This window comes from Herpailurus yagouaroundi, unplaced genomic scaffold (genome assembly GCF_014898765.1).
Source record: "Herpailurus yagouaroundi ecotype Mexico unplaced genomic scaffold, PumYag 210, whole genome shotgun sequence".
NCBI classification, from domain to species: domain Eukaryota; kingdom Metazoa; phylum Chordata; class Mammalia; order Carnivora; family Felidae; genus Herpailurus; species Herpailurus yagouaroundi.
In genome coordinates, this window is record NW_024412441.1 from 10,868,719 (window position 1) to 10,881,266 (window position 12,548).

The 12,548-nt window shown below is 36.6% G+C and overlaps 1 protein-coding gene across 33 annotated transcripts in view; it reads left to right on the forward strand.

Moving 5' to 3' along the window:
* NRXN1 (neurexin 1) overlaps positions 1–12,548 on the forward strand; it is a 1,154,099-nt gene that overhangs the window by 1,118,428 nt on the left and 23,123 nt on the right. For 24 of the 33 annotated variants that reach the window (XM_040453759.1, XM_040453755.1, XM_040453772.1 and 21 more), the window contains one exon: positions 9,643–9,730. In XM_040453759.1, the coding sequence (XP_040309693.1) occupies positions 9,643–9,730 (88 nt within the window). The remainder of the gene's footprint in view (positions 1–9,642; positions 9,731–12,548) is intronic. The other 9 variants (XM_040453757.1, XM_040453780.1, XM_040453765.1 and 6 more) reach the window with 1 other exon arrangement.

The window sequence follows — 12,548 nt, forward strand, 5'->3', positions numbered from 1 at the left end:
CAAAGGACAGGACTGCTTCATAAAAACAGGCAGACCAACTTATTGCAAGATATTTTTAGCTCTTCCTTCTTTCTAACTTTCAGTCTTTCTCTCTTTTCAGTTAAAGGTAATGTCACTTCTTGCTACTTCTCTACCATAAATTTCCAGACTTTAGGTATAATGTGGAAACCAGTTATAAAGTTTCATTGTCACTTCTAGAGATGTTAGAGGCAGATAAAATCTTTGAAAAAGTGTGATTTTTTGCCACAATTCTCATCTCCCACTCTTACGAGTCATACTCCTGGAAAATAATCTATACTTGTTCACTCTTATTTAGAGACTTAATTAACTGTTATAAATGAGAAATTGTGACAAACATAGACCTCAGTGTAGTGAGCTTAGAGAAGATGACCATCAGGAGTAAGGTTATTTGACATGATTCTACCAATTCAAGTGTCATGAGTAACATTTCTTCTGTTTTTAAAATCAAGATGAATCATGCACTCTGAACTCTATTTCCACAATCATACTTATTTTCATAAAAGGTTTAGAGTGTGATGACTTTTCTCACCTTTACTGAAGTATAATTGACAAATAAAAATTGTATACACTTAAGTACATGACAATGGCTTGATATATGTATACATTGTGACATAATTCACCGCAATCAGTGGTGATGACATTTTAAATCAACTCTACTGAACTCTAGTGATAGATATCTTGGGGATGTTAAGCATGGAAAAAAAACTCTATCCCACAGAAGTACATGAGATAAGATAAAGCATACATCTACACAGTTCCCAAACTTGTAGATTTCAACGTAATTTTGAAAGGCAAATACCTCCACTGTTTTGATGTACTGAGAAAATATTTCGGTCTTAACTAGTGTATTGTTTATTATTATTATTACTATTTTAAAAGAGAGAATTAGCACACACTCAAGTTGGGGAGAGGAAGGGAGAGAGGAGGAGAGAAAATCCCAAGCAGGCTCTGTGCTGTCAGCCAGAGCCCAATGCCAGTTTCTATCCCATGAAACATGAAATCATGACCTGAGCCGAAATCAAGAGTCAGACACTTAATTGACTGAGCCACTCAGGTGCCCCTAAGCTAATTAGTATATTGTTAATCCATAGAGAAGACACAACCATAAGCAGTGTCATGTTGTAACTATAGATACAATCATTATAATAGGGAGCATTATGTGGCAGGGGTCAAACCTAAAGTACATCTCTTCCTCTCAGCTTCTTTTCCCTTCCTTCTCCTTCTCTCTTTCTCTCTGTCTCTCTCTATCTCTATCTCTCTGTCTTTCTCTCCCTCCCTCCCTCCTTTGATTAATAGTGTTTGCTAAGTGATCTGTATTTCCCACTCACCTGTTCATTTAGATGCTCTAGTTATAATAGGGCATGCATTAGAAATAAACTGTGGATGCAGAGATAAAGGAAATGAAGTTGTCACCTAGGTCCCAGGAAAGTGAGTAAGGAGGAGAACTTGAGAGGACATCAGTGTCCTTGCATCTGTATGGTGACTCTCCAGGACATGAGGCCTGGAGAGGAGGGAATGACAGTGCCAAGTATGGATTGGTACTACCTACCTTGTACATTACCAGTGAAATTGACACATACACCCTAAATAAACAATGCTGAAATGAATCCTATTCTGGTATAAAGGGAATCAGCCCAAGCATAACAGCATTTATGAGAGGGGCTAGTTGGATGAGAGAAACAGATCCCATTTAACTGGGGGTACACTCAGAGGATTTCGGGACATGAAAATGAAAGTTATTCAGTTAAGTGGAGAGTCGGCTGCCCTTTTTGAACTCTCCCCAGAACTATTCTTTATAGTGTAATATGAAGAGAAAAAATAATTCCTTATTAGTTGTAATAATAGCATAGAAATACCACATTGTGGGAACTTGGATATTTCCAGAGTGCTTTCACGCATGTCAAATTTGATCCCTACAACATCCCTGTGAAATAGAGAAGTTATTATCATTCACATATAAAAATGATTATATATAAATATATAGTACATATATGTTTACATGTATATACTTACATGTATAGCATACATTTTCTTAAGTACTGTTGAGAACACAGAAACTAGTCTCCTTATATGTGTGTGTGTTTTCTTCATGACAATTTTAGTGGTTACTTATCTCAAATCCAATAATTTCCTTTGCCACCTTTTAATTTATCTTAAATGTATTTCGTTGTGTATCTTTATAGACTATATCACATCCTTTAGAGAACAAAATGGTTTTGGATGGATGGATGGGTGGTGAATGGATAGATGAAAGTCATCTGGGGTAGGATAAGACAAAATCACAACCTATTGTGGTCAGTATAGTCTCATAGTTTTGCCATTAATTAGCACTATCATTGTGGTCAAACAAAAACTATTTTGTAGCTTCTGTTTCTTGATATATAAAGTGACAAGTTTGGACTAAGGATCACTAAGGTCTGGCCCATCACAAGAAGATGTGTGACTGCTTGACTAAAACATGGTTCATTCTATCCCCTAACATGTTAGACGCCAACAATGAAAGCTTGAAGTTTGGAAACATGTTAGTTAACACTATCCATCATTGGCATTTTACAATTATAAAATATCTGTTTGGGCATCATTAGCAGTAAGTATTTTCAGTTCAACATGTGTGATGAATTAGTTCATTCAGTCACAATGGTTGGAGTAGAGATCCATATAGACTTACCTAGAAACCTAGATTTGCACTGTAAACATCTGTCAGTATTCATTTAATTTGGAAACGGCCAAACTCAGTGCAGAATTTTGGACTCATGTCCAAAAGCAAATCAAATAGAGAGGGAACACAGTTGGTCACATACATATTCTGACTTCTTTTTTAGCATTTCCACTCCACTACCAGCCGCCTTTGGAGGTCTTATACCCCAAAATTCTAATTAATGCAAATCCAGGAAAATAGGTTATTACAATACCTATCTGAAAATTTAAACTGCACTTTAACTTTTTCTTTTGGCCAGCTCTCCTACATTACTTTGGCTAAAAATGTAAATGCAATATGAGCAATAAAGGTCATTAGTAGCTTAAAGAAATAGTACAAGAGATATACTATCTTTTTGAAAACATAAACTTAATTTCAAGTTTTATGACACCAGGTTTCTCCTTTGCAGGTTTACTACTTTGCATAACTTTGCTAAAATATGATGTCCTTTTTTGACTAAGCGGAAATCCTCATTCTTTTCTTTCTTGCATATTTCCTTTAAATTCACTTTTTTGTGGCATTATTTCCACATTCCAATCTTCCCTTTTGAGTTTTGCCTGTTCAGATGACCACTATCAAATCCATATAAAATGCATGTTAAAATGAGTAAGATATTGTGATCTCTTTACCATGGTGGGGTTTTTCTATCCAACCCACTTTTACTGTTCTGGAACCATTGCATACATTTTAAATAGTCAAGAAAATTTTGAAGAAATTGAATGGCTTTCAAGTCTGCCTTTTCCCCCAAGCAGACAGATGATTTATGGTCACTTTTTGTAATAACCTAAGGCATCAATTGGGGAAAAAAAAACATTAAAGAAATGTGAAAGCTGGCTGTTTTCAGAAATATCAAGCTTTTCCCTAAATATTCATGAATGCTAGTGTTCAAACATTCCAATTGGGTAAATGAGTGTACAAATGGGTATTTTTTTTTTGAGCATGCACTTAACTGTAGTGCTCAGAATAATAGCACCTCCACCTACATTCTGCATAAGCATGTTATTAGTGAATATTTAATGAAGTAATAGTTATGGGAGGACTGCTACATTTCAAGAAAGCTAAGCCATTTGAATTGAATTGATTGTTACTTGTATCAGTGAGTGATTTGTTCCTGTGCTTTACAGAACAGAGTAAGCACAATAAGTTATTTACAGGTGGGAACTACAATTTATACCCTGCTAAGTAGTGACCATATTTTGTGCCCATCAGAAAATGCTATGTATACATGAGGTATACATGAAGTGTTTTCTTTTCGTTGATAACTAATTGAGCCTCACTTTTTTTTGTTATTCATGTGCTGGAGCTAAAATTCATACTTCCCATGTTAGATCTCACTTCATTGCTTTTATTTTTATTAGATTAGTTAGCCATGGAATTGACATCTTTATGTGGCATAAATAATTGACAAATAAGAACCAAAAGCTTGACTGAGACCATGGAAACTACCATAAAATCTATGCAGAGACTCCAAACTCATTTTGCACCTTTAATAGGATTGTTGATTGTGTTTTTAAGTTTTTTTTAACATTTGTTTATTTTTGAGAGAGAGAGCGAGAGAGCGCAAGCATGGGAGGGGTAGAGAGGAAAGGAGACACAGAATCTGAAACAGGTTCCAGGCTCTGAGCTGTCAGCATGGGGCTGAAACCCACGAACCATGAGGTTATGACCTGAGCCAAAGTGGGACGCTTAACCAACTGAGCCACCTAGGTCCCCAATAGGATTGTTGATTACCTGAAATTGCCAGTTTGATGTATCTTTATTGGTTTGATTTGGTCAAACTGACTCACAGTTCAGAAATTGTGTATATGTGTTACAACTGGGTTATTTTTCTGCAGTTTTTCTCTTGGCAACTATTGTCACTTCCCCCACCCCCTAGAAACTTCTTGTCTTATAAATTATTAGTGCAATGTATTGAACTTGGCTTGGGCAGTCTATAACACTAATCATGAATTCTGACTTTTTTTTTCTTTTTTCATGAAAATGTGGCTGGCAATAAGTCTTTTCTGGAGAAACTGCCAGATTCAGTCCTGAAATCCAGACATGAATGCTCTCTCTCCTCCAGAACAGCTTCACATAGACAAAAGTAACAGTAGGATCAAGTGCCCACCAATTAGCAAAACATGTCTCATATCAGCCAGGTGCATACTCAACCCTATCTCCTGTCTCAATTCAGTTTGAATGTTGATCACAGCAGTGAACGATTTGGGTAAATAATGCTATACAAGTGAACACCATTTATTGAGATATTTTTCAGTGTTGTATTTGGATGTATAGCCCTATAAACTCTTGTTGTTTAGAAATAAAGTTTCAATCACAATTTTAGAGTAAATCATGAATTTCTTTGTGGACCTCAAATTAATAGTGGGCATAGTTTTGCATAGTGGAATTTGTTCTTTTGTCCTGATAGATTTTTCTTGTAGGTGTTTTCATCAGAATGTATCCGTCTTCAGTAAAGCTGTTTATCATGAGGAATAAAGTCTAGAGACGCTGTTCTTAGTAGAGATATAAAATTACAGACTAAGTTTATCCTCTCATCATATCTTTTTAACACACAGATATGCATTTGTTCTGTATTTTAAAAAGTGATAGCAGGATGCCTGGATGGATCACTTGGCTAAGCGTCCAGCTAGCTCTTAATTTTGACTCAGGTCGTGATCTCACATTTGATAAGATCGAGCCCCACGTCATTTGATAGGCTCTGCTCACAGCACGGAGCCTGCTTGAAATTCTCTCTCTCCCTCTCTCTCTCTGCCTCTTCCTTACTTGCACTCTAAATAGTAAACGTTTTAAAAAAGTGATAGCAAGTGAATATGCAGCAAATTCCACCATTAAAGGTTGGGGGGAAGATGCCTGTAAGTAAGGAAAAAAAGAACAAAAATACACGAGTTTCTCTACTTTCTAACCCACCAAATGGTGTCTCTGGAATAACCCTGGCTGTTAAAGAAGTTAAATAAATTGGGATAACTTCTTACTATACACATCCTTTCTCCCACCCGTCCTGATTACATTTTTGTCTCTATAACATGTTGGTGTTTTACATGGAGCATGATGAATTAAGTTTCAGTGCCTTTATTTCTTGAATTCTATTCACATCATTTTTTCCCCTAAAGGTAAGGAGACCTAGATATTTTTAGCAGACATTTTGAACAAGTACAGATGCTTGCTGCATGAATGTACAGGCCACTCTGAATTAGGGAAGACCAACATGGCACTTTGACCTGTGAGTGGTTAAATGCACAGTTAGGGACATTTGTCTAAATGGACATTTATGTAAAGCTAATGCTTTTGCTTGATTACTATTCTGTCTCTTTCAGCAGGTTGTCTTTTTTCTGGAAAAGGTTATAAACATCAGGGAAAGTATACTGAAGAATAGAATTGATTAATGTGACATATTTGAGTTTCTTTCTACCACTCTCTCAACAGCATGTCATAGAAAGACAGCTACAAACACAGTGAATTAAATTTAAATTACACAGCTTTGGCTAGAAGATTGTTCCGTTAATTCAGCCTCCAAAATGAAATTTGATTTTTTTTCCCTACACTGAAGCCACTTCCTGGTTTTTCATAGAGTGATGATTTCTGCCAAGTCATCTATTGATTTGAGATCTTTTATTCAAAAGACTATTGCTGGTTTTCCATTTCTGAGAGAAAAAACATGAAAAACAAGGATGTATATTCATTATACCAGGAAAAGTACATTAAAAATCAAAATACAGTTTTACAATAGGGTTGTATTTGTACCGTAATTTTTTTTTCTACTCAAGGAGGGCTATCCAGTACTATTTATTTCATGACATTTTTTGTTATTTTAGGTACTATGTTTTGTGAAAGATAACACTGAGAACATTCTCACACTTTCTGTTTACTGTGGAATTGTTCCAGAAGAATGTAGAAAATAGGTCAACTTTTTAAAGAAAATTTAAGTTGGGTGGCCTAAATAATTTAGTCTGCATGAAACACTGTCCACTGAGTCACACATTTTTAGTCCATGAATTTATTTTGAGAAGCAGCCTTCGTTATTTATATTTGATGTTTGATTTCTGATTCAGAATGTAAAACTAGCTGTGAGAGATGGAAGCTTAGTTCAACCAAGTACCAATATAGCTACTGTATTTTGATATAACTACTTAACATGAGATCTGAAAAGTTGAAAATAATTCACACATAAAACTTCCGGCTTAACGTCTAAAATTATATTATTTAAAAATATAGTGCTAGAAAAGATGAAATCAGTGCTATATTTATTGAAATAATAACAATAATGTAATTGTTGATAGTATCACAGCTTTATAAGCATTTGCAGTGTGGTCCTGTTTTTGTGACTAATCCTTACAACAATAGGTACTCTTAGGCTCTCCATTTTTTTCACAGGAAAAAAATTAAGGCGCAGAACAAGTGTTACACTTCTAAAGCAGGGTTTCTCCACCTCTGCACCACTGACTTTGTGGCTCATAAAATCCTTTGTTGTGGAAGGGCTGTCATGTGCATTTTAGGATCTTTAGCAGCTTCCCAGGTCTATGCTCATCAGACCCCAGTAGTAGCACACTGCCTCCATCAACCCCCCTGCCCAGTTGTGACAACTGAAAATGTCTCTCCTCCTGCCCCAGGTGAAGGAGGAGAAAGGGGGCAATACCACTGCTGGGGTGTGAAGTACTGGGTTAAAGAATCTATTCTCATTGCCAAGTAGTATTCCATAGTATGTACAAACCACATCTTCTTTATCCATTCATCAGTTGATGGACATTTAGGCTCTTTCCATAATTTGGCTACCTTGAGAAGGTAACAGAAGGCCATGGGGGAAGGGAGGGGAAAAAAGAGTTACAAACAGAGAGGGAGGGAGGCAAACCATAAGAGACTCTTAAATACAGAGAACAAACTGAGGGCTGATGGGGTTAGGGGAGAGGGGAAAATGAGTGATGGGCATTGAGGAGGGCATTTGTTGGGATGAGCCCTGGGTGTTGTATGTAAACCCATATGACAATAAATTATATATTTTTTTTTTAAAAAATAATCTATTCTCATCCTTCTCATCCTCCTCTTCCCCTGTCAAGAACAGAACAACAACCCTATACTGATTTCATGAATACAGTTAAAGTTCCTCAAGGAAATGAGAAATTCTTTTGTAACCTTGAAAGTAGCTTGAAAGAACTTCTACTGTGGTTGAGAAAAAAGTAGCTTTCCACTTGAGGTTGGCTTTAAAAAAAAAAAGGCAGATAATCTGCTCTGGGGTGAACTGGAACAATTGACCTGCAAGACCTCATAATCCAATAACTTGCTATTATCAAGTCAGTTTGGATGTTATCCTGCAAAATGTGCTCATGCCAAGAGGAGGCTGGATTCTGCCTTTTGAAGCTCACTTTAATGAAAGATACCTGCGTGACCATCACACCAATTGCTAGTAGTTACAACTGACATGAACAGTTTCAGTTCCAGGAAAACTGATATTTTGAGCTCCCTCTTTTAAAATAGTAGCAGCAAAATAAATGAATCCAGTCTCCCAACTGTCTCTCAGGGGAATTGAGAACAAAGTAACATGAAACCATCTCAAAATGGTACTTAAATGCTCGTATTTATTTAAAGTTACCTCATGAAGCCTTAGCATCTGAACAAATTCTTTATTTCAATGTGCAGCAGAATGTCCCTGCACTTGGAAAAACTTTAGGCTGAGTTCTTGTCACAAAAGTGTATCATCTTTTATCTTCATCATTTTCAAGGTGGCGCAGTTTTCCCGAGATTGATTTATTTATACTTTAATCTCTGACTATATTAAGTGCTCCCTTAATTAAAGTAAGTCATGCCACATTTCTTTTTTTTTCTTTAATATAGGATCTCTATATATTATTGTGATTCCATTTTTAAATCAGGATTTCATCAGGGTTGTGTTCTGGGTATTGTCTACACAATTATAATCCCCTTAATCCTTAGCCAATGTAATGAGATATTTTCTGTCATATATACGTTGAGTTCCGTACTTTAGCATTAGCCACATCTGATGCAAACCTTCCCAGTTTCCATGCAATATCTATTCTGAGTTTACTGCTGCTTGTAAGTGGCAGTAAAGAACAACCTTTGGTGCTTGTAAATGTGTTGATGATGTGACGAACTGCTAAGATTTACATACTCTGCTTTTTATTACAGTGATGGTTATCTTTTTTTGCTGTAAGTGCAATGAAGCAACTAGAATGTCACAGAGAAAACTGTCACCTCCATCCTCTTGCCATAAAATATCATCCTGCTATACGCTTCTCATTTATCATGAAACCTCAATAATGAAAAGGACAATGGTGAAATGACATCTGCTACCTGAATATTGCAAAAATAAGAATCAAGTGTGAAATCTCCCCACCCCCAATTCCTTAAATGGATATTTGCTTCCCTTTAACACATCAGTGAAATATATTCTCTACTTAATCTGTGTTTCCTAATAATGACAAGCTATATCTCAAAGATTCATCAAATTCTACCTAGTCGTGAATATAAAAGGTTATAGCTCTTCTGCTTTTAGGAAGCTAAGCACAAGTACTGCATAAAGCCTACTGATGCATACTTTGTAGCACTCCAGGGTTGTAATAAATTTCCAGTCATCTGCTTCTGGCAGGTTGTTTTAAACCTCTGTATGCTGCTGTCTGCAGCTATTCTGTGCAGTTGAATGGATGGGTATCTATAAGTTGGCTGCGACCACTTCTGTGCCCTTATGTAAAATAAGCTGTAATCAACTTTTTACACATATGTGAATTTTCTTTCATGAGAGATCTAAAATAGATTGAAAAATGTGGGCTCTGGGTTGTCATAAAGAGAAATAATGAATTGGGTTTCTCTACCTATCAGGAAAACACAAATGTGTTTCATGTGTCAATGAGACAAAGATAAGAGCATCTGTTAGATCCCTTTAAATTAATCTACTTAATGTGATTCTTTTACAGACCACAGATGACATCCTTGTGGCCTCAGCAGAATGTCCCAGCGACGATGAGGACATTGACCCCTGTGAGCCGAGCTCAGGTGGGTTAGGTTAGTCGACTTTTTTTCTTACTTTTTTTGCTTTGCTCTAAATCTTTGTTGCATGCTTTGGTCCTTAGAAGAGGCTTGCATTTATATCTAGAAGTCCACCCCATTGAACAATGCCTTATTGTGAGATAAGGGGTTTTGCTTTTTACGTGGATAAATTTCCCCACATTTATTGAAAAACAAATTTTAAAAACAAAACCCACCAAGATTATGTATTTCAGAAGAAGCAGTGGGGGCAGCACACAAGGCTGATATCTTACTGTTCACATTCCATTAACTCACAATGTAATTTTTGTGTATAACGGTATAATGGGCTTTCCCTTGGGTCACCTGTAGTAAAATTGTAAAGCTTAAAAATTGCCCTGCATTGTGGAGAATTATTTGACCTTTCTACTGGCAAAAAGTCCCCACCACTCATTCTGCCAGCAAATTATCTTAAGTGATAAATTTCTGAATTTCAGAAGTAAGAGTATTATGGCAGAAGTAAAACAAACAGCAGGTAGACTCCTTGGTACATTGAATAGAGAAATATTTGAGTCTTGCCATGTCTCCCTAAATTTAAGTTGAGGCGTTTTAACTCTATTTGATGCATAATTTCTCCTCCTTCTTTGTGATATGGTGTGACTGACTAACACATAAATACTGTTTCCAAAGCAGCTCTGTACCTTTAAGGGGTGGCTATGAACTCTGAAAATGAATCATTCATAGGCTGGGTTTGCTTTCAGATATTCATAATACCAAATATCAGGGTCATTTCCATTAGTTTCCTCTGTAAAGCAGTGTTTCTTCATATTCAATAATTTTTTTGTTTAGCTGAACAAAGTGAGTAAGATAAATAGAGACTAACCACTCAGTTAACTCGTGACCTCTGTAGCTGTCACATGGAATCCCAGAAAACTTCATGTCACCATAAAATAACTAATTTATATTCTTCTGAGGAATATCGCTTTAAATTAAATCTATTCATTTTGGTATTTGGATTTAAAAAATGGTTCAGGATGCATATCTTGTGTCCCTTTTGACTATCACAACCCACTGACCTGTAGACACACACTCTAAGCACATGGAGCCACTACTGGGGGCCAGCAAGGAGCTTCTCACCTTTCAGCTGGAGAAGGTCAGGAGATACAGACATGTGTTCGTATCCTCTTTCCTCTGGCCTGTATCCCACCAATCAAAAATTTCAGCCTCCAGAATGTGATTAGAACTCTGAGGATCATCCATTCCATTCCTCTGGTTTACTGGTCTCTACAACAATTCCCTTTTGGTTGTCTGGACAGATATGGTCACTTTATGATATGATCCTAGGTCCCTTTGCCAAATTCCTGCCCCTTTTTCACTGGTATTCTCACACTTTCTGTGTTCATGAAAATTAAAAATTAAAAAAAATAGTTGTTTCTTTCTTGTCCATTACATCAGCTCCATTTGTTTGCCTTCTCCCTCCCTAAATTTCTTCTTTCTGTATTTCTCTTACTTTCACATGCCCGATTATGACATTCTGTTTTATATCTGGTTTTCGCTAAGATCCTCCAGGATGGATTGTTCATAAAACAAAGTCTGGTGTTAGGTTGTACATTTGTGTGTGTGTGTGTGTGTGTGTGTGTGTGTGTGTGTGTGTGTTTATATTTATATTTGATTTTGCTTTCCTAATTAGTATTTTCTTGAGAGAAATTGATTTTTGCATTATTTTTCACTATGTTAACATAGTGCTGAAAACAGTATAGATTCTTACTAATTACAGTACTTACTGTACTTGGTTTTCCTCTGGTCTGAATCTTTCTTTTGCTGACTGAGTATAGGCTATCATCCTCTATGTATATATAGCATCCTTACCCTGTGTACCTAGGAAATTCAGTAAGAGAACTCTAATTGCACTTAAAATTGTTGTTTTTCTTCCTCTTGAGCACAGCTAAGTGACCCAGTTCTTCTACCCATTGCTTATAGGTCCTGCTAACCATTCTTTATAGATTAGTTTACTGCCTCCGCCTTTCTCTGGGGACACTGGTCCTAACAACAGGACAGTAGGTGGTGGGGAGGAGAAGAGAGGAGAAAAAGAGATTACCCTTTGGTCGTCCTCTCTCCTTTTTATTCATCTGATTTGTGCCTGTTTTGTTAAATATACTATAGCATGATGGAAAGTGAGGAACAGTTTGTCAGCAGCCATACTGTAGATAATAATCTTTCTGTCCCATTTTCTTCACCACACTTACCACTATCGGAATCTTGTTTGCTTATCTGTTACTTGTTCATTAATGTTCAGCTTGCATCCCCCACAAGAAAGTAATCTCCATGAAGCAGGAACCGTGTTTGTCTGCCTGCATGGATTTGTTGTGCGAATTTTAATTTTGTTCCGCTGCATCAGAGTGTGTTGTCCAATATACAAGGCACAGCAGCTGCTGACTGTATGTGATGACAGCTCCTTCGGTACTCTCGCACCAAGCCTGCTGGAACTTCCCATCCTCTCCCTCCTTGTTTCTTTCTGCACTCCCAAGTTTTCAATTCATCAATTCTCTTAAGGCTTAAACTTCAAATTCTGTTGCTCCAATGTCATCTTTCTTTGTAGGCTTTTCTTATGATCTTACCTCTCCTTGATAGTGTATTTCATGAATGGTTTCTCTTCCTATATTACATTTTGTAAGTGAGAGCTCTTTTCTATCATTGGCTTTTTCTGTCCCATCCCCTATGATTTTTTTCACACCCATCTTTAATAATTCATGCAGTGTTGCTCTTTTGGCAGACTTGGCTCTGTGTGACAGCTTCTTATGAAGTCCTTAGAGTATACGATTTTTTTTTCCAACTGTTTTTTTTTTTTTTTTTTGGT